The 26,783-nt window shown below is 35.6% G+C and overlaps 5 protein-coding genes and 1 non-coding gene across 6 annotated transcripts; 3 read left to right on the top strand and 3 right to left on the bottom strand.

Moving 5' to 3' along the window:
* Window positions 1–18,665: 18,665 nt before the first annotated feature.
* On the bottom strand, window positions 18,666–19,514 carry K441DRAFT_663700 (uncharacterized protein). The gene has a single exon (XM_067649239.1). The coding sequence runs from the start codon at window positions 19,139–19,141 to the stop codon at window positions 18,935–18,937; it is 207 nt and encodes a 68-aa protein (XP_067501524.1). The 5' UTR covers window positions 19,142–19,514; the 3' UTR covers window positions 18,666–18,934.
* On the bottom strand, window positions 19,249–19,609 carry K441DRAFT_192398 (uncharacterized protein). Its single transcript, XM_067640441.1, has one exon. The coding sequence runs from the start codon at window positions 19,508–19,510 to the stop codon at window positions 19,301–19,303; it is 210 nt and encodes a 69-aa protein (XP_067501523.1). The 5' UTR covers window positions 19,511–19,609; the 3' UTR covers window positions 19,249–19,300.
* A 259-nt stretch (window positions 19,610–19,868) lies between these two features.
* On the bottom strand, window positions 19,869–20,683 carry K441DRAFT_663697 (uncharacterized protein). Its single transcript, XM_067649238.1, has one exon. The coding sequence runs from the start codon at window positions 20,430–20,432 to the stop codon at window positions 19,920–19,922; it is 513 nt and encodes a 170-aa protein (XP_067501522.1). The 5' UTR covers window positions 20,433–20,683; the 3' UTR covers window positions 19,869–19,919.
* A 616-nt stretch (window positions 20,684–21,299) lies between these two features.
* On the top strand, window positions 21,300–22,756 carry K441DRAFT_679240 (uncharacterized protein; the record flags this gene model as incomplete). Its single annotated transcript, XM_067651242.1, has 2 exons — window positions 21,300–21,588; window positions 21,654–22,756. The coding sequence occupies 2 exons, from the start codon at window positions 21,300–21,302 to the stop codon at window positions 22,754–22,756; spliced, it is 1,392 nt and encodes a 463-aa protein (XP_067501521.1).
* Window positions 22,757–22,917: 161 nt separating this feature from the next.
* K441DRAFT_192381 (uncharacterized protein) lies at window positions 22,918–23,545 on the top strand. The gene has a single exon (XM_067640440.1). It carries the CDS (start codon window positions 23,078–23,080, stop codon window positions 23,489–23,491), a length of 414 nt encoding a protein of 137 aa, XP_067501520.1. The 5' UTR covers window positions 22,918–23,077; the 3' UTR covers window positions 23,492–23,545.
* Window positions 23,546–26,266: 2,721 nt separating this feature from the next.
* K441DRAFT_t25 lies at window positions 26,267–26,398 on the top strand. The gene has a single exon. It is a non-coding gene; the product is annotated as a tRNA-OTHER (tRNA).
* The last annotated feature ends 385 nt before the right edge of the window (window positions 26,399–26,783 follow it).

The following is a 26,783-nucleotide window of genomic DNA, read 5'->3' as shown; positions in this document are numbered from 1 at the left end:
TTACCTCCTACTAGGTAAATTTGCAGCGAATAACTACGTCTTAACTACTATAGGACTTACCCCGTTCTTCGCGAATAAGGGATATTACTCCTAATCTAGCATAGAACCACCAGAACCTATTAATAAGAAACTGCTATATAGAAAACGCCTTAAGATACTACTTGCCAACCAGTATATAGACCGTATAAAAAATCTACTCAACTACTGTAAGGGAGAAATGGCCTGGGCTTAAGTAAAGTAGGCCTACTTCGCCGACTGTTATAGAACGCCACCACCGGAGATGCGTGTTGGCGACTGGGTATGGCTAAATACACGCAATATCTCTACGCAGAGGCCTATGAAGTCACTTAATTATAAGAACCTCGGCCCCTACCCAATTAAACGAGTTATTAATAGGGGAGCCGTATACGAGCTAGAGCTCCTACCTGCCCTAGCCACCCGTGGGATATGGCCTGTATTTTACCTATGGCTACTATACCTTTACTAGCTTAACCCTTTATTAGGGCAAACATAGCCTAAACCCCTACTAGTACTAATCCGAGATAAGAATAAAGACGAGAACTATAAGGAGTGGACTGTTAAATGAATTATCGACTCTAAATACTTTAGTAAAGGTAGAGGACGACGGCTCTACTATAGAGCTATATATATAGGATTTGATATAGACTAGCCAGAATGGCAACTATAGGAAGACTTCAAAAATGCAAAGGATCTAATTAGCGACTTTTACTACGCGAACCTATAGAAACCGGGCCTAAGCAGAGATTTTATACCTAATCCTCTATAGGAGCCCTTATAGAGTTAAACCGTTGTATATTGCCACGTAGGGGCAAATTGCCGTTAGATTACCGTTAGATTGCGGCAAAGTGCGATCACGTGACCGGAATATCGTTAAGATGTCCAGGAACTTCGANCGGCGGTTAAAGTTGTCTAATTGGTCGGATTCTTAGATGCTAAGCCTTATTACATGACGTTGTTTCAAGCCTTTAGCGATACCCCCCTTTTCTTCTTTTCTATACCCTAAGTGTCCCTTCTATATATATATAGTAACCACAGCGTCGCCGGAGCTCCGCCTCTATAGGAGGGGGGGTAGTGTTACGGAACCCCACCGCAGGGGCCTCTATAGGAGAGCCCCGTGCTCTCGCGTACACCTTACGTACAGCTTATGTTAGCTACGCGTAGGTATATCACCTCCTTACGCCCTTGACCTTTACGATCGATCGCGCAATGTTTTGTAGACTCCTCGAATACATACGTCTTATAGCCACTGCCCCGTCCCGTAACAAGGTGGTTAGAACGGATAAATCCCCCTTACGCCTTTAATAGGCCCTAGGGGGGGGGGGAGGGGGGGGGAGGTATAGTGTATATGGTAATGGTTAATAAGAGATAGTATATAGGGGACGGTTAAGATATAGGAGAAATAATAAGTATATAGCGATCGATCGGCAAGGCCTAGCTGGGACGTAGTGAACCCCAGCTTTGGATAAGCTAGAAAAGGAAGTAATGGTTCCTAAGGAGTTTAAACAATCCAAGGAGGGCGGTATAGGACGTAGCCGTAGGCCTATAGGGCCGCTGCTACGTGCGGACATAGTAAATTAGGGTTTTTTATCCGACTAAGGTAGCTTATAGGGTTTTTCCTCCCCCAAACTGTAGGGTTTTCTTCCTATAAATATATAAGTTTTCCCCCTGTAACGGAGTAGTCTGCGTAGTGTAACGGAACCTTATAGCAAGAACTACGATAGGCTCGTTATTAGGCTAGGTGTGTAGGAAATATAAGTATAAAAGTTAACAACGTAATAATAACTGGTGGAGTGGTTACCTAATAGATTAACTTTAATTATATTCTAAGAATCACTATAAGGAAGGAACTATCTAGGTAGGGACTAAGGGTCCTTAAATATATAACCGTACTCCTATAAAATCCTTCTTATACGTAATATACGTATACTCTATCTGCTTTATTACAGATTATATAGATTATATAGATTACATAGATTATATTATATGATCTTAGTTACTATTCCTCGTTATATAGTTCTATCGGCTCTATCCTGGACCGTGCCTATATTAACTAACTAGCTTCTTCCGTCTCTTTTCTAAGTAGTTATAATATCGTACTTAAAGCGTCCGTAACACCATCTCCCTCCTTTTTATCTTTGTCCTTAAAGATTTAAAATATCTTTAAGTTATTTACTAGAGGTATAATATCCGTCTAATTAATTTAGTTAATATTATTGCTTATTATACCTAAAGCAATTTCTTCTTCCTTAACTGCTCGTTGTGCTCGCACTATTACGGCAATATTATCTCTTAGTGAGATTATACTGTCTCCGTGTTCTTATTATTTAAAAAAGGGGTTAGTTTATATTGCGTTAGTAAGTCTATCTTTACAATAACCGTTCTCTTACTTAGAGTGCACTAAAGCAAATATTTATTCGTCCTGTAACGTTCGCTTCATCTCTAATACTAAATATACGTAACCTATTACTCTTAATAGTCGTCTAGTTCCCTAATTAATTTATCTTAGGGTCTTATATTTAATCTGCTACTACGCGGCTAGATAATAAACTATCTATTACTCTTGCAGAGCTATGTTATTCTTAGGACGCTAAACAGGAGGCTGCCGATGCTTAGCAACGGGCCCTTAAGTCTTATCTTGCGGCGTCTACTCGGTTAATCTGTTTTAAGAAGGTGCGTAAGAAGGTTTATTTTAAGGAGTGGAAACTTATAGAATAAGGTTTATAGGAACTTAGTAATAAAAAAATAGATTCTCTTCTAATAGAGAAGGAAATAGACCTAAATAGCTCGGCAACTGCTCTTCTTAGGTCCCCCTTAGGTAACTTATTCTTTGGCAATCCTTCTTTATTAATACTGCCTAACCTAATCTCTTCTAATACTCCTATACCTTTCCTATAGCATTCTTTAAATTTTCTAATAGCTCCTAGGTAGTCTTAGTGTAGCCTATCCACTTAACCTTATACTATATTTTATTGTCAATGTCCTTATAATTAATAATCTTTAAAACTTACTATTTATTTTCTTCTTGTCCTCTATATATGTCTGCTTCATAGACTAGTGGCTTAATATTCCCGTATGCTGGCTCTAGTATTATAATATGCTATATAGGGTAGATCTTTATTTTAGCTGGTAGGTTTAACTTAAATATAACCAGTAAAATCTTCTACGTAATTTTAAAAGGTCTTAGTCTAATATAGTCTAACTTCTTACTTAGTCGTTAACTCTTAAAATTTTTATATAGTAGCTATACTTTATCTCCCTTCTTAAGATCTAGTCCCTTAGATCTCCTAGCGTTATAGTACTTTTTTATTCTCTCTTATACCTTCTTTACTAATTTTATAAGGTCTATATAAAGATTTATTAATATCTTTATTCTTTTTTTAGCTATACTACTTATTTTCTTTGCTTATTATAGTGATAATAATATTCTTAGTTTATATCCATAATTTGCCTTAAATAGTGATGTACCTATTTCTTCTTAAGGTATTGCATTGTATGCAAACTGTATAACTGGTAATAGCAATACCTAATTATTCTATGCGTAATTAATATAATATCTTAGATACTACTCTAGTATCTAATTTAATCTTTCCGTTTAACTGTCTATCTACGGATAATATATAGTAAAAGTTACTGCTTAAACTCCTTACTCCGCTAAGAATACCTCCTAAAATATTACTATAAATCTTGGATCTCTATCCGATATAATCTTACTTAATGCTCTATGTCTTATAAATACTTCTTTAATATAGATTCTAGCGACATCTTCCGCTGAGATTTCTTCTGTATATACTATAAAGTATCCCTACTTTATAAGTTTATCTACTATTACTAAGATCGCGTTATAATCTTATCCGGTGATAGGATCTCTTAATTTTAGTAACTTAATAATAAAGTCCTATAATATAACCTCCCATGGTCTCTCTAGTATTTTAATAGGTTATAGCCCTCCGTATAGCTTATACCTTATTAGTTTATTCCTTTAGTAATCTAAATACTCCTTAGTAACCCTTCTAGCTATCCTCTAGATTCCGTTAATAATATACTCCTCCTAAAGTCTTAACACTAAGCCTATAGCTCTATTATGTCCTTAAGTTAATCCCTTATAGAATTCTTCTATAAATTGCTCTGCTATACTTCTTAGGATATACTTTACTTCTTGGTTTTTATATATATCTATCTATAAATCTTTTAGCTATACTTTTAGAATTCTTTATGCCTAAAAGCTTTCTAATATCTTATAGACTTTCTTTGGTTCTTCTTAAGTTACTACAATTTTTGGATAATTATACCTAATTAATCCGTCTGTATCCTTTCGCAGTAAAGCCCCTAATGGCTTTTTATCGTTTTATAGTTTAGCTTTACGGCTTAGAGTGTTTGCCTACGTATTATTTATACCCTTAATATGCTAAATCTCGAAATAGTATTCTATAAGCATCTCTGCCTATCTAACCTATCTTTAGTTAAGTTCCTTCGTTGTTAGGAATCCTATTAGGTTTTTATAATCCATTTTAACTATAAATAGTTTCTCTATGCCTTACAAGAATGCTCTCTATTTCTTTAATGCTGTAACTATACCTAATAACTCCTTATTATAGATGTTATAGTTTAACTCTAGTAGTGTTATCTTTCTACTATAGTATGCCACTAGGTGCTATCTATCTTAATATCTCTATATAAAGTATGCCCCTAGTATATAGTTTAATATATCTGTCTTTATAACTGTCTTTAGACCTAGTTAATAGATCTTAAGAACTAGCTCCTAGGTAAATAACTCTTTAACTTTCTTAAAGAGTCCTCTCTATTCCTCTCCCTATACCTATAGTTCTTCTTTCTTTATTAACCGCGTAAATGGCTTAATATCCTTTAACCACTGTGCTATAAACCTTCTATAGTAATTGCAAAACCCTAGGAATAATCTTAACTATATAACGTTCTCCGGTTCTTACTAATTCACTATAGCCTTAATCTTCTTTGGATCTATACTAAGTTAGCCTAGTTTAATAATAAATCTAATAAAATTAGTCTTCCTAGTAAAGAACTTGTATTTCTTAATTGCTACTAGCATCTGTTCTTCTTATAGTCTCTTTAAGACCTATTTAATATGTTCCCTATATTCTTCCTTAGTTATTAAGTAGATAATAATATTATTAAGGTATGCTATAACAAATTCATCTAAGTATTCTCTTAATACATTATTAATACGCTTCTAAAATATTGCTAGTGCGTTTATAAGCCCGAATTATATAATTAATGGTTTATATAGTCCTTTCTTTAATTTAAAGGCTGCCTTCTATTTATTGCCTTTCTTAATTCTAATCTAATGGTACGCCTATCTTAGATCTATTTTTATAAAGATTTGCGCGTTGCCTATCCTGTCTTAGATTTTGCTAATTAAGGGTAAAGGATACCTATCCTTTCTGGTAATGCTGTTTAACTATCTATAGTTAATATACAGCCTTAGTTTGCTATTCTTCTTTAGTATAAATAGTACTGGATATCCTACTAATAACTGCAATAGTCTAATATATCCCTTTTATAGATTTTCCTAAATAAACTCTTTTAATGCTCTACCTTCTTCTTTAGTAAGCTTATAGATTGGAAAGAACCTTAAACTTATTTCTGGTTCTAATTTTATTTTATAATCCCATACTATATACTCTAATAGCTTTTTACTTTCTGGTGACCATAGTTTCTTACTATACTTATAGTATCTCTTTAGTATATAACTTAAGCCTTGCTTAGTCTCTTTATATATCGCTCCGACTTAGTACTATACTAATTTAGCTTATTATTATATTTTACGGCGTTAAGTATCTCTAATATTAACCTAACCTATAATTTAATTGATCTTTAGATTATATTCCTATAACTAAGGCATCCCTAATACTGCCTTGTCCCGTCCTAATGGTAGGATATTAAAAGATATCTTAATTTGTCTTTTTTTAATGGTTATCTAAATAGGTCCTGTTTTAAGATTAATGATCCCTCCTCTATAGGCTATTAGATCTCCTAAAATTGTCACTAATAGGTAAGGTTCCTTCTTTTGTCTGTAAGGTAGTCCTATTCTCTTAACTACTACTAGTAAAATATGGTTTCTCGTTACTCTACTATCTATTAGCGTTTCGAACTGCTAATCTTACTAATTAACTTATAAATTTAGGTGTTGTTCTTAAATTCCTTTAAGGGTCTAAGGCTCTACTACTGGCTCCCTTTAGTTCCGTAGGCCTCTACTTTTCCTAACTATTAGCTGCTTAATTCTTATATACTTAGCTTACTCTTTAGCTAATACTTAGTTCGCTTTTTATCTTTAATATACTATAGATATGTATTTTCTAGGTATTCCTACTACTATTGTCCGTCTAAGTATTCTTCTATAAGGAATCTTCTTAGTTAAAGTACTAAGCTTCTTTCCTCTTAAACTTTTACTGGATGCTATCTATATATAAACTTAGCATTCCTATACTATTGCTTGTCTATTATCTAGTATATCCTTATAGGGTATTTCCGATTCTTTTCTTTTGGATTCTTATACATTTTATATATATTATCCATATACGTAATCCATAATAACGTGTAGTGTGCTAGGTGCTTTGGGTTAACTCTTAACTTATTTTCGTTCTTAAGTTTAAACCTCTATTATACTAATCTAAACGTTATAACTTTATTTATAGGTACTAAGATGCGTCTCTCGCTTCTCTAGTCCTCTAATTATTCCTCTAGATCCTTTAATGTTATAATTAAGGCTCCTTTAATATAAGTTATAGCCTTTTTTGTAATTAGGTGGTCCTAGATTACTTTCTTATCTAACTATATATAGAAATCTTCCCACTTATTATTATGCCTTTGCCTATACTACTTTTAATACAGCTGCTAGAGTATATATAGCCTATCCGTAAGAAAGTATCTTTTTATTACTGCGTTGTAATAGCCCTTTATATGTCGTTCTTCGAACCTAGTTAGAATCCCTAAATCCTCTTTATCTTCCAGTTCGGTAAGCCACTTAGCTCTTAGTATACCTACTCTTAGCCTATTAGTAATTCTTCGTATTAGTACTCTATCCTTTATACGTCCTAACGTACTAAATCTCTTATTTAGTTTCTATTCTTGCTATATAATAATTCTTTACCTAAACTCTTTTATAGTTTCCTTTAATTTACGCCTTACGCTTTAATCCTTAAAGTTATCTTACTTCTTAATCTTAATATTAACTTTTTAATCTTTAGTCCGAATAATGCGTTCTATTAATAAGTCTTCTAGGTCTATATATTCGTCTCCTAGTTTAATTGCTATTTATGCCGCAGATTCTCTAATCTATAAAGAAGCTCCTTGCCTTTTACTTATAGGTGTTTTAATTCGTACTCCGAATTCTTAACCCCTTAGATTCTTTAATCCTAAGCTTGCTTCTAACTTAAGCTTAGCTCCAGCCTTAGTCTAACTAGGCTTACTTAGTGTTCTTATCTCGTCTTAAGAGTTTTAAATCTCACTTATCTTGTCTTAAGAGTCTTATACCTTTAGGAAACTTCGTCCTAAGCTTATTTATATATTACTAAACTAAGCCGTTACTCTACTCTATTGATTATCGTCCGTTGTGGGTCCTTAAGCTTACCTTATCTTATCTTAAGAATCTTAGTTATCTCTTATCTTGCTATAAGAATCTTAAGCCTTTGGCCTTTTGCCTTTATTAAGTGCTAAAGTGGTTTACTATCCTACTTCTCTTATATCTTATAAAGCGATAGACATCATATCTAGCGGGGTTTCGATCCCTACTAATGTTCCCTATTCTATAGTAGAATTATCCTCTACCTCTAGTGTAATATCTCTGATGGCTACGTGCTCCTAATAAGCCGCTCTTATTGCCTTATTGTTATGGAATGTTTCGCCTACGTTAAATTTATTATTCTTAATATCTGATCTGTAAACTGGTTTATTAGTTCCTCTATATCCTATAGGTGTTGGCTCCTATAGCTAATAGCTTGCGCTATACTTAGCGTCCTTATAAATTTAGTATGCATTGTTATAATAAAACGCAAAACTTCTAATTGAATATTCTTTTGTTCCTCGCAGTATATTGTCGTCCCTCTATATGTGTATGTCGTCTGCTAGTCTCGTGCCCTTTACTATATAGTAACTCTACCCACTTCTATAGTCTCTAATATAATAACCCTATTTTCCGCAATTTATATAAGCTCCCTCTTTAAACCATTTTTCTTATTATAGAGTCCGCCTAAATGTCTTCTGCTATTAAGATCCCTAATTTAGCCTCTGCTCCTTAGACCTCTAATTACTTAATCCTTGTCCTCTAGGTTTCTACAGTTTACTCTATCTCTTATAGGCTTCTTTAGTACCACTTAGGTCCATTAGCTCTGCGCTATACCATAGTTTCTAACTTAGTTTTTGTCGTTGCGTACTCTACGCCTTATATAACTGTAGAACTCTATCCTAACCTCTCTTAGCTTATTCCCTTTAGTAGATCTAATTGTTAATCTTAATTACCTAATCTATTAGTTTCCTTAGGGTGTCCGCATCTTCTATTAGGATAATCGCGTCCTAAACTTTAGCCTTAAGTCCCTGTTTATACTGTGCTATAAGCGCCCTATTATTCCACTTAACTTATATCGCTAACGTCTGGAACTGCGTGGTATACTTAATTACTAAGGTTCGTTGCGTAATGTCTTAGAGTTTTCTTTCCGCTATGGTTACTGCCTCTAGGTCTCTAAACATTTGTATAAATTGCTCTATAAATCTATTCTAGCTTAAGAATATAAACCGTACCTCTTAGTTTATAGTTATTATTCCGTTTACCTGGATTTCTATAAGGTAAGGCTTAAACCATTTAAGTGCTCTTCCTGTTAGAAATAATCCTGCGTATACTATTTAATCTATAGGTGTTGCTAGCTTTGCTCCTTCCTGTGCTACCTTTTGCTGCGCCTATCCCGTTAATCCTATTTTCCAACGTTATATTATTTTCTATTAACTAGTCGACTATCTCTTATAGCTGTCCGACCGTTATAGGTTGCTGTAAGTTAGTGTCTGCTATACTAGTATTATTACCTAACCTTAATGTAGTTGCTACTATTAATGGCGTTATGGTGGCTGCTTTTAGTGGCATATTATTCGACTTCTTATATTAATACTATAACTGGGTAGTAATTATGTAACGGAACCTTGTAGCAAGAACTACGATAGGCTTATTATTAGGCTAGGTGTGTAGGAAATGCAAGTATAAAAGTTAATAACGTAATAATAACTAGTGGAGTAGTTGCCTAATAGATTAACTCTAATTATATTCTAAGAATTACTATAAGGAAGGAACTATCTAGGTAGGGACTAAGGGTCCTTAAATATACAACTGTACTCCTATGAAATCCTTCTTATATATAATATACGTGTGCTCTATCTGCTCTGTTATAGATTATATAGATTATATAGATCACACAGATCACATTATGTAACCTTAGTTACTATTCCTCGTTATATAGTTCTATCGGCTCTATCCTGGACCGTGCCTATATTAACTAACTAGCTTCTTCCGTCTCTTTTCTAAGTAGTTGTAATATTGTACTTAAAGCGTCCGTAATACGTAGGCCTAGATAGGATCCGTATTAGACGTTAATTAAAGAACTACTATTACTACTATTTAGGTAGAGACTGTGGTCCTTTAAATATATAACTATATTTTTAAGAAATCCCCTTTATATATAAGGTACGTATACTTTATCTACTTTATTACAAATTATATAGATCCTATAAATTATATAAATTACATTATATAACCTTAGTTACCATTTCTTGTTATATAGCTCTATTGGCTTTATTTTAGACTATACCTATATTAACTAACTAGCTTCTTCTAACTCCTCTCTAAGTAGTTATAACATTATACTTAAAGCGTCTATAATAGTAGTTGCCTAATAGATTAACTCTAATTATATTTTAAGATTTACTATAAAGGAGAGAACTATCTAGGTAGGGACTGTAGTCCTTTAAATATATAACCGTACTCCTAAGAAATCCCCTTTATACGTAAGGTATATATACTCTATTTACTCTATTATAGATTATATAAATCCTATAGATTATATAGATTATATTATATAACCTTAGTTACTATTCCTTATTATATAGCTTTATTGGCTCTATTCTAGACCGTGCTTATATTAACCAACTAGCTTCTTCTAACTCTTCTCTAAGTAGTTATAATATTGTACTTAAAGCGTCTATAACACTATCTCCCTCCTTTTTATCTTTATCCTTAAAGATTCCTAGCATCTTTAGGTTATTTACTAGAGGTATAATATCTATTTAATTAATTTAGTTAATATTATTACTTATTATACTTAAAGTAATTTCTTCTTCCTTAACTGCTCGTCGTGCTCGCACTATCGCTGCGATATTATCTCTTAGTGAGATTATACCGTCTCCGTATTCTTGTTGTTTAAAAAAGGGGTTAGTCTATATTATATTAGCGAGTCCATCTTTATAATAACCGCCCTTTTACTTAAAGTGTACTAAAGTAAATATTTATTCGTCCTATAATATTCGCTCTATCTCTAATGCCAAATATACGCGACCTATTACTCTTAATAGTTATCTAGTTCCTTAACTGATTTATCTTAGAGTCTTGTGTTTAATTTATTACTTTAGCGGAATTGCGCTATTTCTGGGACGCTAAATAGGAGGCTGCCGATACTTAGTAACGGGCCCTTAAGTCTCGTCTTACGGCGTCTACTCAGTTAATTTATCTTAAGAAAGTTCGTAAAAAGGTTTATTTTAAGGAGTAGAAACTTATAAAACAAGGTTTACAGAAACTTAATAATAAAAGAATAGATTCTCTTCTAACCGTAAAGGAAATAGATCTAAGTAGTTTAGTAACTGCTCTTTTTAGGTCCCCCTTAGATAACTTATTCTTTAGTAATTATTTTTTATTAATACTGCCTAACCTAATCTCTTTTAATATTCCTATACCTTTCCTATAGCGTTCTTTAAATTCTATAGTAGCTCCTAGGTAGTTTTAGTATAGCTTATCTACTTAACCTTATACTATATCTTGTTATTAATATCCTTATAACTAATAATCTTTAAAACTTACTATTTATCTTCTTCTTATCCTCTATACGTGTCTACCTTATAAACTAGTAGCTTAATATTTCTATATACTAGTTCTAGTATTGCGATATACTATATAGAGTAGATCTTTATCTTAGCTAGTAGGTTTAACTTAAATATAACTAGTAAAATCCGTTATATAATTTTAAAAGGTTCTAGTCTAACGTAGTCCAACTTCTTACTTAGTTATTAACTCTTAAAATTTTTATATAGTAGCTATACTTTATCTCCCTCCTTAAGATCTAGTCCCTTAGATCTTTTAGCATTATAGTATATTTTTATTTTTTTCTTATACTTTCTTTACTAATTCTATAAGGTTTATATAAAGATTTATTAATATATTTATTCTTTCTTTAGCTATACTACTTGTTTTTTTTACTTACTATAGTAATAACAATATTCTTAGCTTATATCCATAATTTGCCTTAAATAATAATATGCCTATTTCTTCTTATAGTATTATATTATATATAAACTATATAACTAGTAATAGCAATACCTAATTATTCTATACGTGATTAATATAATATCTTAGATACTATTTTAGCGTCTAATTTAATCTTTCTATTTAACTATCTGTCTACAGATAATATACGGTAGAAGTTACTACTTAAACTCCTTACTCCGCTAAGAATACCTCCTAGAATGCTATTATAAATCTTAAATCTCTGTCTAATATAATCTTACTTAGTACTTTATGTTTTGCGAATACTTCCTTAACATAGATTCTAGCAATATCCTCTACTAAGATTTCTTCTATGCATGCTATAAAGTAGCCCTATTTAGTTAACTTATCCACTATTACTAAAATTATATTATAATCTTACCCAGTAATAGGATCTTTTAACTTTAGTAACTTAATAATAAAGTCCTATAATATAACCTCCTATAGTCTCTCTAGTATTTTAATAGGTTATAGCCTTCTATATAGCCTATACCTTATTAGTTTATTCCTTTAGCAATCTAAATATTCTTTTATAACTTTCCGTGCTAAGCCCTAAATTCTATTAATAATATACTTCTCCTAAAGTCTTAATACTAAGCCTATTACTCTATTATACCCTTAAGTTATCCCCTTATAGAAATCTTCTATAAAATGCTCTGCTATGCTTTTTAGGATATACTTCGCCTCTCTATACTTATACAGTATTTCTTCTTTTAGATATTCTAACTATTCTTCTAGCTATACCTTAAAGATTCTTTATACCTAAAAGCTTTTTAGTATCTTATAGACTCTTCCTAGTTCGTTATCTTCTTAAGTTACTACTAGCTTAGGGTAATTATATCTAATTAATCCATCCTCGTCTTTGCGTAGTATTACTCCTAATAGTTTCTTATTATTTTATAGTTTAGCCTTTTTACTAAGTATGTCTGCTCTTATATTCTTAGTTCCTTTAGTATACTAAATCTTAAAATAGTATTCTATAAGCATCTCCACCTATCTAACCTATCTTTAATTAAGTTCTTTTATTATTAAGAACCCCATTAGGTTTTTATAATCCGTTTTAACTATAAATAGTTTCTTTACGCCTTATAAGAATACTCTCTATTCCTTAAGTACTATAACTATCCCTAATAACTCCTTATTATAGACGTTATAGTTTAACTCTAATAGTGTTATTTTTCTACTATAGTATACTACTGGGTGCTATACGTCCTTATACTTTTATAGCAAGTATACTCCTAGTATATAGTCTAATATATCCGTTTCCACAACTATATCTAGTCCTAGTTAGTAGATTTTAAGGATTAGCTCCTAGGTAAACAACTCCTTAAGTTCCTTAAACAACTTCTTTTATTTATCTTCCTATACCTATAGTTCCTCTTTCTTTATAAGCTTAGTAAATAGTTTAATATTCTTTAACTATTATACTATAAACCTCCTATAGTAGTTGCAAAACCCTAAAAATAACTTTAACTATATCGCATTCTCTAGTTCTTGCCAGCTTACTATAGCTTTAATCTTCTTTAGGTCTATACTAATATAACCTAGTTTAATAATAAATCTAATAAAATCGGTCTTTCTAGTAAAGAACTCGTATTTTTTAATTGCTACTAGCATCTGTTTTTCCTATAGTCCCTTTAAGACCTATTTAATATATTCCCTATATTCTTCCTTAGTTATTAAGTAGATAATAATATCGTTAAGATATACTATAACAAACTTATTAAGGTGTTCTCCTAATATACTATTAATTCTTTTCTAAAATATTATAGGTGCGTTTATTAATCCAAATTATATAACTAATAGTTTATATAGTCCTTCTTTTAATATAAAGCTGCCTTCTATTTATTGCCTTCCTTAATTCTAATCTAATAGTATACCTATCTTAGATCTATCTTTATAAAGATTTACGTATTACCTATCCAATCCTAAATTTTACTAATTAAGGGTAAAGAATATCTGTCCTTTTAAGTAATGCTATTTAACTGCCTATAGTTAATACATAGCCTAAGTTTTCCATTCTTCTTTAGTACGAATAATACTGGATAGCCTGCTAATAACTGCGATAGTCTAATATATCCCTTTTATAAGTTTTCTTAAATAAACTCTTTAAGTACGCTTACCTCCTCTTAAGTAAGCTTATAGGTTAGAAAAAACCTTAAACTTATTTCTAGTTCTAACTCTATCTTATAGTCCTATACTATATAATCTACTAGCTTTTTATTTTCTAGTAACTATAGTTTCTTACTATACTTATAGTATTTTTTTAGTACGTAACTTAAGCCTTACTTAGTTTCTTTATATATTGCTCTGACCTAGTACTATACTAACTTAGTCTGCTATTGCATTTTGCGTTATTAAGTATCTTTAATATTAACTTATCCTATAATCTAATTAATCCTTAGGTTATATTTCTATAGCTAAGGTATTTCTAATACTACCTTATCCTATTCTAATAGTAGGATATTAAAAGATATCTTAATTTATCTTCCTTTAATAGTTATTTAAATAGGTCCTATTTTAAGATTAATAATCCCTCCTCTATAGGTTATTAAATCTCCTAAAATTATAACTAATAGGTAAGATTACTCTTTCTATCTATAAGGTAATCCTATTCTCTTAACTATTACTAATAAGATATAGTTCCGTATTACTCTATTATCTATTAGCGCTTTAAACTTTTAATCTTACTAATTAACTTATAAATTTAGGTATTGTCCTTAAATTCCTTTAAGGGTCTAAGGCTCTACTACTAGCTCCCTCTAGTTCTATAGGCCTCTACTTTTCCTAACTATTAGCTACTTAATCCTATTATACTTAGCTTATCCTTTAGCTAATACCTAGTTCGCTTTTTATCTTTAATATATTATAGATATATATTCTTTAGGTATTCCCACCACTATTATTTATCTAAGTATTTTTCTATAAGGAATCTTTTTAGTTAAAGTATTAAGTTTTCTAACTCTTAAACTTCTGTTAAATGCTATCTATATATATATTTAGTATTTTTATACTACTACTTATTTAGCGCCTAATATATCCTTATAGAGTATTTCCAATTTATTTCCTTTAGGTTTTTATATATTTTATATATATTGTCTATATATATAATCTATAATGGCGTATAATATACTAGGTAGTTTAGGTTAACTCTTAACTTATCTTTATCTTTAAGTTTAAACCTTTACCATATTAATTTAAACGTTATAACTTTATTTACAGGTACTAAAATATATCTTTTACTTCTTTAGTCCTCTAATTGTTCCTTTAAATCCTTTAATATTATAATTAAGGCTCCTTTAATATAAGTTATAGCCTTTTCTATAATTAGGTGGTCTTAAATAACTTATTTATCTAACTACATATAAAAATCTTTCCACTTATTATTATATTGTTGCTTATACTACTTTTAATATAGCTGCTAGAGTATATACGGCTTATCTATAAGGAAGTATCTTCTTATTACTGCGTCATAACAGCCCTTTATATATTATTACTTAAATCTAATAAGGATCCCTAAATCCTCTTTATTCTCCAGTTTAGTAAGCTACTTAGCTTTTAGTATGCCTACTTTAGGTCTATTAGTAATTCTTTATACTAGTACTCTGTCCCTTATATATCCTAATATGCTAAATCTCTTATCTAGTTTCTGTTCTTACTATACAATAATTCTTTATCTAAATTCTTCTATGGTTTCTTTTAGTTTACATCTTACGCTTAAATCATTAAAGTTTTCTTACTTCTTAATCTTGGTATTAACATTTCAATCCTATTACTACGTCTTATAATTTCTTTAATAGTCCTTATTCTGTTGCTAAAATCTTAGTCCTATAAGATTTTTAATCCTAAGCCCGCTTCTATCTTAAGCTTAGCTCCAGCCTTAGTCTAACTAGGCTTTACTAGTGTTCTATTTTTGTCTTAAGAGTCTTAAATCTTACTTATCTTATCTTAAGAGTCTTATATTTTTTAGAAACTTTATCCTAAGCTTATTTATATATTACTAAACTAAGCCATTACTCTACTTTATCGGTTATTATCTATTATAGGTCCTTAAGCTTGCCTTATCTTATCTTAAAAATCTTAGTCGTCTTATATCTTGTCTTAAGAATCTTAAGCTTTTAGCATTTTGCCTTTATTAAGTACTAAAGTAGTTTGCTATCCTACTTCTCTTACGTCTTATAAAGCGATAGACATTATATCTAGTAGGGTCTTAATCCCAACTAATATTCCCTATTTTGTAGTAGAATTATCCTTTACCTCTTATATAATATCTCCGAGGTCTATATACTCCTAATAAGCTGCTTTTATTACCTTATTATTATAAAATGTTTCGCCTATGTTAAACTTATCGTCCTTAATATCTGATCTATAAACTAGTTTATTAGTTCCTCTAAACTCTAATAATTTTAGCTTTTATAGCTAATACCTTACACTATACTTAGCGTCCTTATAAATTTAGTATACGTTATTATAATAAAACGCAAAACTATTAATTAAACACTTTTTTGTTCCTTATAGTATACTATTATCCCTCTATATATATATGTCTTCTACTAGTCTTATTCCTTTTACTATATAGTAACTCTAACCACTTCTATAGTCTTTAACGTAGTAATCTTATTTTCTACAATTTATATAAACTCCTTCTTTAAACCATTTTTCTTGCTATAGAGTCCGCCTAAACATCTTCTGTTATTAAAATCCCTAGTTTAGCCTTTGCTCCTTAAACCTTTAATTACTTAATCCTTATCTTCTGGGTTTCTATAGTTGTTTATTCCATTTTCTGTTTTCTTTAGTACTACTTAGGTCTATTAGCTCTACGTTATACTATAGTTTTTAACTTTAACTTTAGCTTTATTATTACGTGCTCTACGCCTTATATAACTATAAAACTCTATCCTAACCCTTCTTAGTCTGCTCTCTTTAGTAGATTCTATTATTAATCTTAATTGCTTAATTAATTAAATTCCTAAGAGTGTCCGCATATTCTATTAGAATAATTACGTCTTAGACTTTTGCCTTAAGTCCTTATTTATACTATACTATAAGCGCTTTATTGTTCTATCTAACCTATATTGCTAATATTTAAAACTACATTATATACTTAATTGCTGAAGTTCTCTATACTAGGTTTTAAAGCTTTCTCTTTACTATTATAGTTGCCTCTAGGTCTCTAAATATTTACGTTAATTATTCTATAAACCTATTCTAACTTAAGAACATATACCTAACCTCTTAATTAGTAGTCGTTATACCATATTCTTATATTTCCGTAAGGTAAGGTTTAAACCACTTAAGTGCCCTTTCCGTTAAGAATAATCCTGTATAAGTAACTTAATCTATAAGTATTCCTAGTTTAACTCTTTCTTATATAACCTTAAAGTGCATTTATATAAGGAATCCCTTAAGCTTTAACTTCTCTCCTAAGAATTGCTTAATTAAGGGTAACTTAACCTTAGCCGCTCCGATCCCACTAATCCTTTCATTAAATATTTTATTATTATCTATTAATTAATTAACTATTTCCTATAACTGTCTAATAGTAACTAGCTAAGAGTTAGTGTCTTCTATTATACTAGTGTCGTTACCTAATCTTAATGTAGTTGCTGCCGTTAACAGCGTTATAGCTAGTGCTTTTAGTGGTATATTGTTTAACTTCTTTTACCGTAACCTTAGTAGTAAATATATAATAAAGCCTTATAGTAGGAACTACGGTAAACTTATTAATAGGCTAGGTATATAGGTATAGAATAGTTAATAACGTAATAATAACTAGTAGAGTGGTTGCCTAACAGATTAACTCTAATTATATTCTAAGATCTACTACAAAGGAGAGAACTATCTAGGTAGGGACTGTGGTCCTTTAAATACACAACCGTACTCCTAAGAAATCCCCTTTATACGTAAGGTACGTATACTCTATTTACTCTATTATAGATTATATAGATCCTATAGATTATATAGATTACGTTATATAACCTTAGTTACCATTCCTCGTCATATAGCTCTATTGGCTCTATTTTAGACCGTGCTTATATTAACTAACTAGCTTCTTCCAACTCTTCTCCAAGTAGTTGTAATATTGTACTTAAAGCGTCCGTAATATATATCTAATAGTACTTAAACTTTAGAATCCTATTAAACTCTACTAAACCTACTAAGTTAAGCCTGCCGATAAAAAAATATATAATCTCTCGCAGGACTTCCTTATAAATAAGGACTTTAAAACGCTAAAGAAGTTTAAATAGCTTCTTAAGCCTTTTAAGGCTCTTACTAATAAACTATAAGGTAACGCAAACGCCAGAGGCTTTAAGGGCTCTTATAGTGCTATTTAGGAGGTTCTTTAAAGCATAAATTATATATTTAAGGTCCTGCAGTAAGCTAATAATAAGATTAAGGTGTTACTAGCGAAGTACTTAGAGTACTATAAAGCAGGAGTTTATTGCGCGTATATAAAGCTTATTAAATATTTTAGCCTTACTAACTAAACACCTATTTACCGAGCAGCAATCGTCCTCTACCCGGCCTATAAGTTTAACTACTTTAAACAGAAGTGGGCTAGTAAGGCTATATGGCAATTATAATATAAGAAAGATGTTACTGCGTTATATAAGCAGTATAAGAAGAAGTATACGCGGTTAGGGGATAAGGAGAATAATAAACCGGTTACTTCTAAGCGGCTTATATATAAGAAGCGTTATAATTTAGATTTATCGTTATTAGGTAAAGAAGGCTTTAACTTTTATAGTATGCTTACTAGTAAATATAGAGCTCGCAAGCGTTAAAGGCTTAAATCTAAACTTAAGCGCTTTACTAAAGATACCCCTACCAAAGCTAAACAATATATTGTTAACCCACTGGCTTATTAGTAAGGTATTAAGCACATCTATCCAATCCTTTATTATATGGCAATGGACCTTTTTTCTATACCAGCAATAAGCTCTAAATGCGAGCGTGAGTTTAGCTCTACCAACGACGTAATTACTAACGACCGGAACTACCTGGCTAATGAGACGATTAAGGCGCTAGAGCTTTAGAAAAGCTGGTTAAATAAAGGGCATATAGGAAAGAATAAGGGTAAATAAGGAGTATAGGGAGGACTTATTTTAGAGTGTACATTTACTATATACGGCGAAGCTCTGCCGGAAAATCTAGTACCTAGATTCTCTATCACGGACTACCCAATTGGGTAATTCTTAGCAATCAATCGCAATCATTTCAATCAAGCAGCTAATTCTCATCAGTCGATCAATCGCAACCGGGGGTCCCTGCCTGCGATTGATTGCCTGTCGAACACACTGTCCATCCACCCTGACTAGTACCCAACACGAACGCCTTTTCTATCCCTAAGGCATCCATGACCTACACATTCATGATCGCTGTGTCCCAGTACGTCCAGTTTTCATTCTCAGTACGAGTTTGGCCATGCCCGAGCAGTTCAATTGCAAGCAGGTTCATCTTGTTTGTCAGCTCCTTGTTGGTGTACTGTTCTCTGTACAGCTCGGACGAAGTGGTGAAGCTATTCGCCATGATCAAAGTTGGTTTGGAGGAATCATATGGATGTGGCATTAGTAGGCGGCAGTTATACCACCCAGATGGGGGACGCGGACGGTTTTGGTGTTAGGCATCGTGTAAATCGCATGCGAGGAGGGTGAAATTTCAATGAGAAGCTAAATATGGTGGTCACCCAAAGGTCTAGAGCAAAGATAAAAGCGAAGATATTAAGTTCTACCTACTTTGTATATTCAAATTCGTTGCCAATGCTTTACTCAATCCCCCCGCCCGCTGGAAACCCTCGGCAGCTGTCGCAGATGCGGGGAGCTGCTTGCAAAATAACATTGCCGCGACGGTGGTTAGCGGGACGATGAACCATAGCATCAGTGGTAGAGAACTGGTGGTTGTGGATTGGCCAATGGCAGGGCATCGGATATGGGTCATGGTCTTTTAGTATGCTTTCGGGAATAAGGGATGATGGTTCCAGGTGTTTTTACCCCGGATTTTCGAGCGAAAGGATTTAAGGCCTTTGGGTATTCGGAGGAAACTCGGGGGAACGAGAATAAGTGGGAAAGGCTTACGAAGTCTGCCGTCTAGTAACCTAGCCTGCAAGCCTGGGCGACTGTTTTCGGAGTAACAGAGTTGTGAGGAAGTGTAACACCCTTCTGAGAAACCAATCGGAGCTAACCGGGACCTGCTCCCAGCGCCTGTGCTGAGCTTGCAAGCCAAATTTACTCTTCAGATTTTGAACAGGTGATATACAAAAGGTGTGAGCAAATCATACAGTTACAATCCCAAAATGACTATCCGCCCAAATTACACCTACTCCAACATAGTATGGCTTCCAACGCTCTCAATCAAACTTCCCACCCCTAATCCCATACCTCCACACCATATAGTCTACTGTACCCACCGTCATGCCCACGCCCGCACCACCAAGCGCCAGTGTCCCCATCTTCCCCGCCATTCTAGGAATCATGCCCCTCCTCGCCGCCACCACCGCCGCAACCGCGCCGAGCACCCCGCCATCGACAATCCAGAAGTCGAGCTGCGACTGGCCCTTGTTCTCAATCAACCTCCACGCGCGATCCTTCCACTCGATATCCTCCTTGCCGCGCATGCGCCCGGCGAGCGCGAGGCCAGAGAGCAGCACACCAGCAGCGATACCGCGAGCGGAGTGGACTATCAGACGGGGGGCGAAAGCGGAGAGTGTGCGCTCTTGGTGGTAAAGGGTTGAGGCGGTAGCTGTGAGGAGGGAGATGAGAGAGCCGGTCGCGGCGCCCGCGCGCAGGACGTGGAAGGTGAGGATTGAGCGCGCGTAGGGCTGGTCTTCGGCGTAGGGAGGGTGTGAGAGGAGAGAAGTCATCCTCGCAGTATTTCCTTAGAGGAAAGCCTCTAGTTAGGCGGGGAAACAACTTGTAGGGTTGCTTTGGAGCTGTGCGGGACTTTGAGAGGGTTTGATGTCAACGAACGATTAGCTGGGTGTTTCGCAGATGGGCAAATCGCAGAGTGTGAAGTGCTGAAATCAGTGTCATTCTGACTGAGATTTAGGTGACTCTTTAAACTATGGTCAGGCCACAGGGCAACGAGTTCTGCTGCAGCATAACGTTAAGATAGGCCAGTCTGCGGCCGTTATGGTCCGTGCGTCATAGCGTGAAGCTTTCCGCGTTCTTGCTTCAGATGGCACCTTTAGGCGAGGCGCTTAGGCGGGCCACCTAAACCCTTCCGAACCAGCATGTCTTGCGACATAAGTGGACCCTCCAAGCGGTAGCGCCCCGCATTTGTCTAACAATCCGTCAAGCGAGCGGGTCAGTAGACATGAGTCGTTCAAACTTGCCCAAGCAGGTGCTCCCGCAAGATCCCGCGCTCTTACTGAAGCGTTTCGAAAACATTGTAGTCTAACGTTCTGTCCGACCTAATCAGGCTGCCAACTAAACGAAAGTTGAACACCGTTGAAGGCGGTCTCGCTACATTGATACCAAATCCGGTCAGAAGTCCGCAGCACTTTGCCAAAGTCGAGGATACGTCGCCGCTAAGCCTTGTCCGGATTGTGCGAAGGGCGAAGGTCCGTTCAAAGAGTGCGTCCTTTTTGACGGTCACATTGGTGGATTATGTGTCAACTGCTATTTGAATAGCGACGCTCCGCGCACATCGAAATGTCCTCATCGGACGAGAGGTAGTTTTTCTTTATCGGGCAATAAGTTCGAACTTCCACTAAAAAGATTTAGAACGCATGCAAGCCTGGGATGTTCAGAGACAGAATCAAGGTCTGGCCGCAGCTAAGAACAAGAAAGTCGACCCTCGAAAGAGACAAGCGCCCTCTCTAGAGGAGCCGGATAGGAAACGCCTGCAGGTCTCTTCGTGGCAATCACTACAGGCGCCATCGACATCTGATGCGTTTGTCCTCATGGGCATCTTAGAGCTCCCGAAATTAGACTCGAGCGGCTTACATCCTAGGTTCGTTCAACATATTAAAGAAAATTTGCCTGATATACAGAAGCTAGACAACCGAGATTTCAATAGTAAGGCTACCTTGATCTGGACCGGCACTAGTGTGGTACAATTTCTGACTTCTTTGTCGCTTTAGCTTTGCCACATGGTATCGTTGACTTGCAACATGAATTTTCCGATTTCAAGCGTAAGAAAGCGCAGGCTTGGGCGCAATCAAGACGTGTGCCAGAACCCGGAAGCTCTCTGCTTCATCCATCGGGAAGCCTGGAAGCTACAATTGCCCACCGACTCCATCAGCCTTCTTTCACAACTAGCTTATGTACTGGGACAGGGATGGCCGACAAGAGTAATGGATGTATCGCGATGGTTATGGGGAATGCATATCGCGAGAATGAGACCTTAATCTACGATCATTTGCATCGACGGTCTAAGAAATCAGAAGGTCTCGAGAACTACCCAGAAAACGTGGTGGAATGCCACGAACAGTTTACCCAGAAGATTTTGGAGTCTTCACATGCGAAGGTCGAAGTGGTCTATGGGAGGCAAGTGCAAGCTCGTGTCCTGCATTCAGGGCTGAAAATTACGGCAATTCCTCTCTGGGGTAGCTTCGCGAACATTGTTCTCTATTTTGTACACAAAGACAACTTTGAAAACAAGCAGCCAGGTCACCGCTTCCGGAAAGTTTTGTTATTCGCCACTCATCCTCAACGAATGTTTTACGAACGCAAAGGTGGCGAAATTGCCATTCGACAAGATCGAATTCCTGAAGCAGCCGTGCGGATCGCCGATGCAACAATCACCTTTCAAGCTGACTATTACCAAGCCAAGCGATGGCGAGAATATGTTCCACCTGTCAACCAACTCGCGCTATATCGAGCCGCAAGACTTTATGAGTCTTTCCCCTTCGAAGATCTCCCCGAGGTTCGCCAAGAACCGCAAGGAGTGGAAGCGGCACCAAAACAAAGACACAGCGGTAGATGGGATGAGATCTTCAGCCCAGAGCCACACAGCAATGAAGCGATTCGGAAAATGCTTGGCGAGGCGATCAGAGCAACTGAAGCTCTTGACCAAGGACAGCCCACAAAGTGGCAGGACCCTGCTCAGCTTCCTCCTGCTGTATTGACTTGGCTCAAAGGCCAGAAACAAGTCCTTTTCTACGATAGACCAATCAACGACGAAATCGATATTGCAATCACCCTTGATAAATGTAAGACGTCTCTTTCACGGTCCGAACGCTGAGAAATTGAGCGCCGCTTTCCAGGTCAAGGTCTGCGGACGATGCTGGGGCAGTTGATGCCGATGCAAAAAAAGCATCTTGAGTCATTGGATTGCGCCCATCTAGACTACTTTCACAACCGATTTGATGCAGTACCGGTCCAGACTGTACGTAATTGTGGGGAATTGAAGAGTCAGGACGGTAGGCCAAGATTTTCTTGTATGAGGGTGGGATCGTATGTTTGCAGGTTATCAAAACGCTGTAAATCAGCGGAATGCAGAGGCCGTTTGCAGTCAATGAGACCAACGTCAAAAAGCCAAACATGGATTCACTAATCCAATGTCATGTCCAGTAGAGGGCGAATATATAGGGACTGCAGCATAGTCTTACAATCGCCGCCCAACGGACTCCCTACGATCGTAAAATTATGGTGTGTATGGTGCAGGGAGAAGACACAAGTTGAAGGCAATTACGGCTTCTATGAGGATAAGAAGGCGGAATGGACACTCGGCGAAACCCGCCCGCTTTATGTGGAACGACGACCGCGGTGCATTCGCTGTTTTGGATGCGGGCGTGAGGGTAGGCTTGTTCCAATAGACCCAGAGATTGCCTCTATTAGCAGGAACCGTCTTAAGGATTTCGCGCGCCAATTCGGTTATTTCGGCCAGGCCGTGAAAGGCTTCATTCTCGACGGGCGGATGCCATCATCGAGAGAACCAAGAAGTCAAGTGTACGAGCCTACCAAGGATGAAGATTGAGATGTTATTAGCGTATCCCTTAACCCGCCAAATTTCGTCCACATGTTATCGATAAGGATTTACCAATCAAATCAATGCATTGAAATCGTCGTGCTCAGGAATATACAGCTAGTAATATTTGCCAAATCTTATATAAATAGATCTATATAGCTTATTCTTTGGAGTTAAGTCGCTCAATATAAGGTAGCCAACACGTGTCCTCTCTGCAGAACGGTATTTAGCATACACTACAACCATATCTAGTCCTTGGCGTCCGCTAAGGCCTTTTCCAATCCTTACTATCGCGACGCCTTTTAGTTGTATTTGTAGAGAGCTCCGAAAGAGGCTTACGGCGTCCCTTAATTACTTTCTAAGACTTCCTGCCAACCTCTATACATGCAGAATAGTTAACAGGCTTAGCCCAGAGCTTCTTCAGTATATGGCGGTGTATAGGATACCACAGTATATCGTCGGTAGAGCGTCGCAGAGGTGCATCTTAGGTATAGGTCTTTCGCTTACAAATTAAGCGCTTAAACAAGGCGTCGCGGAGGTCCCTCCTAAACTTCTTATAGCCATCATTTCGACCAGCTCGTCGATTAGTAGGACGGTAGGAGGACAGTAGGTAGGAGTTACTAAGGACTGTATCTAGTAAGAAGTAAAATAGAGGCTTCCACGTCTTTCTATGCGTCCTCTAAGTGTTAAAATATGACCGCAGCTAATTAGCAATATCCACGCCGCCTATATATAGATTGTAGTAGAATATAAAGGTAGGGATGCGTAGAGTCTTAACTACCTTATTGCTAAAGACTTTGCGAGTCATTCGGGCGCCAGTTTAAGTGAGGGGAAGACGTTTTCGGTCGGTTTTCTTTATTAATCGACCTGGCGATGTATAACATTATCAGTATATAAGGCTTAGGGTAAGGTGTATTACCTACCGTCGTTAATCGTACTCATAAAAAGCACAACATTAGTGTCCTTTTAGGCGAACTCCATAACATTTCCGTCTTCAGAAGTCGCTGCATATAGTATACCCCATTCTATTTAAGCTGCGTAAGTTAATTTAAGCTTAGCAAGTCTCTTGTTAATTTGCTCTATAGGAACCTTAACCTTTCTCCCTATTGGTTTTTTTAAAATATCGGCCTCCCCCCCTTCCTTCTTCTTGCGCTCTATTCTAGTTGTATAAACGGTTCCTACGCATCTAATTTTAAGCTTTTAAAGTTATACAAGAAGCTTAATACTTATAAACAGATTATTAAGCTAAATAACGTGCTTTCCTGGAGGATAAAGTAGCTTATCTAACTCTACATCGCGCTAAGTGAGAAGATTAAGAACTACTGCCTACGTCTTTAAAAAGCCTTCCTCAGTAAATGTCTCATCTAGGTCAACTAGGCCTCCCTTATCGCCTCTTGCGTGCTATAGCTAATTAAGTATATAACCCTCATTCGCTAGGACCCATATTTTAAAGCCTTCGGGTATTGGTTTAGTAGGAATATTAATAGTTTTAGGGGCGCGACCTATAAAGCGTTTAATCATTTCGTTAACCGCAAGGTGGGCGTTAGGGCAGTAGAGCTTCCTATAGGTAAGCCGAATGTATTTAGCAAGCTTCTTAACTCTATCAAATGTAGACCATAGTGTAGGATTGTCGTCTAGCCATAGTTCTATGCACTAAAAGTAACGATTAAGCTATTTAAATTGTACCCGGCCCATATACTTTTTAACGATATATTCCAAACTAGTGGTATCTAAAGAGCCCCAGTAATCCTTAATGGACGATTTATATATAAGGCCTATATAAATAAGCACTGCAAAATACCCCCAGAGTTCTTTCTTGTATATTGGCTGCCATTATTATGCCTGCACATTTTCTTCATCCGATGGGTATAGCTCTACATACCTATTTGTCTACTCTACCAGCTCATCTATAATATTGCCCGTAAAGAACTAAGTAAATAGAGCAAAGGGGTCTTATAGATTAAGCCCGGTGGGTAAATTTGGCTTCCTATAGTCGTTGAAATCGTTAATATGGAGAGCTTCGAAATCGGGCAACGGCCAAGGCTTCGGGGGAGGCTTTTTTAAGACACGATTTGGTTGAACGTTATATTGAGTCGGCTGAACAAGGTCTATATCATTGGAAGTACGATTAGAAGGCATAGTTAATGGTTTGTATTGATCAAATCTATACGGCCTATACGCGTTGTTTTGATCCTGATGTTCCCGCACGGACCACTTGCTTTGTGGACGTTGGCGGGTTAAGGGATATATGTTAGGTCCATGTCGTGAAGCACAGATCTCGAAGTGGGACTTTGGAACCAGAGGGCTCGGCGAAGGACTGTCGAGAGCGTACTTGAGGGCTGTACTATGCAAATCTTAGGTGATATATTTAAATTTCCCTATAATAGTAATGTCGTCTAATGATTTTTGTGTGGCTAGAACCAAGCCATCGCTTATCCGTCGGCGTTTGCTCAGTGGCTTGCTGCCTCAATGAAGCTGTTGTTGAGACTTAAACCCTATGAGTTTGAGCGTCAACGTATCCAGAGACAGTTTGTAGGTTTGGTTAGATTAGAACAAAAATTTGCTGCGTTAGCTTTGTGTATTGAGAGTTTATCTGAGCTCGCGGCGGAGAGGAACAAGACGCACAGGCACCATAACGTCATGGAGCTCGGAACTCGCCGGTGCCATCGAAGCGAGCTCCGACACCCCACAATCTGCCGCATGGTCTATTTGATTCTACATGTCACCTGCAATATTTTTAGTAAAGTTATATATTAAGTAAGATATACTTGTCTTTAACAAAGAGGCGTGATGACGGAGTGGTTATCGTGCAAGTTGGTGTTTGCTGCTCCTTTGTAAACTGAATGCGAACTAATGAACGAAAGGCCTGCTAAGCTTGTTCCTTCGGGAGCGCAAGTTCGAATCTTGCTCACGTCGAGTCTTTTTTTTTTATATATTAAATAATTTTTTCCCTTATAATAGTAGAAGCTAAGAATGTAATTTTTACTATAACTCTTATTTTTATTTCTTAATTTAATACTCTAATAGAGTATAGAAGAGGTTCTATATATTAGTAATAGTTAATTAAAGTACTAGCGCTAGTATTATAACGCGCGTAAGCTTATATAAAGTTCTATAAATAAGAATCTAATACTAAAGAAAAGGAAAAGAAGAAGAGTAGTCGTTTAAAGTAGGGTCCTTTTATACGGTCCTTTAATTACGTAACTATATCTCTCTATTAAGTTTTACTAAGTTCTACCAAATTCTACCAGTACTGTAATATTACCCCCCCTCCCTTTTTAAAAAAAAGGCTATCCTTAGG

This window comes from Cenococcum geophilum, assembly GCF_001692895.1.
Source record: "Cenococcum geophilum 1.58 unplaced genomic scaffold K441scaffold_34, whole genome shotgun sequence".
In the NCBI taxonomy this organism is placed as follows: Eukaryota; Fungi; Ascomycota; class Dothideomycetes; order Gloniales; family Gloniaceae; genus Cenococcum; species Cenococcum geophilum.
The sequence above is the reverse complement of the archived record's forward strand: the minus strand, read 5'-3'. Positions and strand labels throughout refer to the sequence as shown.

What these genes read in the sequence shown, in the direction of transcription:
- K441DRAFT_192398 (XM_067640441.1), bottom strand. Translation starts at nt 19,510, where the DNA reads ATGACCCATATCCGATGCCCTGCCATTGGCCAATCCACAACCACCAGT.
- K441DRAFT_663700 (XM_067649239.1), bottom strand. Translation starts at nt 19,141, where the DNA reads ATGCCACATCCATATGATTCCTCCAAACCAACTTTGATCATGGCGAAT.
- K441DRAFT_192381 (XM_067640440.1), top strand. Translation starts at nt 23,078, where the DNA reads ATGTCCAGTAGAGGGCGAATATATAGGGACTGCAGCATAGTCTTACAA.
- K441DRAFT_663697 (XM_067649238.1), bottom strand. Translation starts at nt 20,432, where the DNA reads ATGACTTCTCTCCTCTCACACCCTCCCTACGCCGAAGACCAGCCCTAC.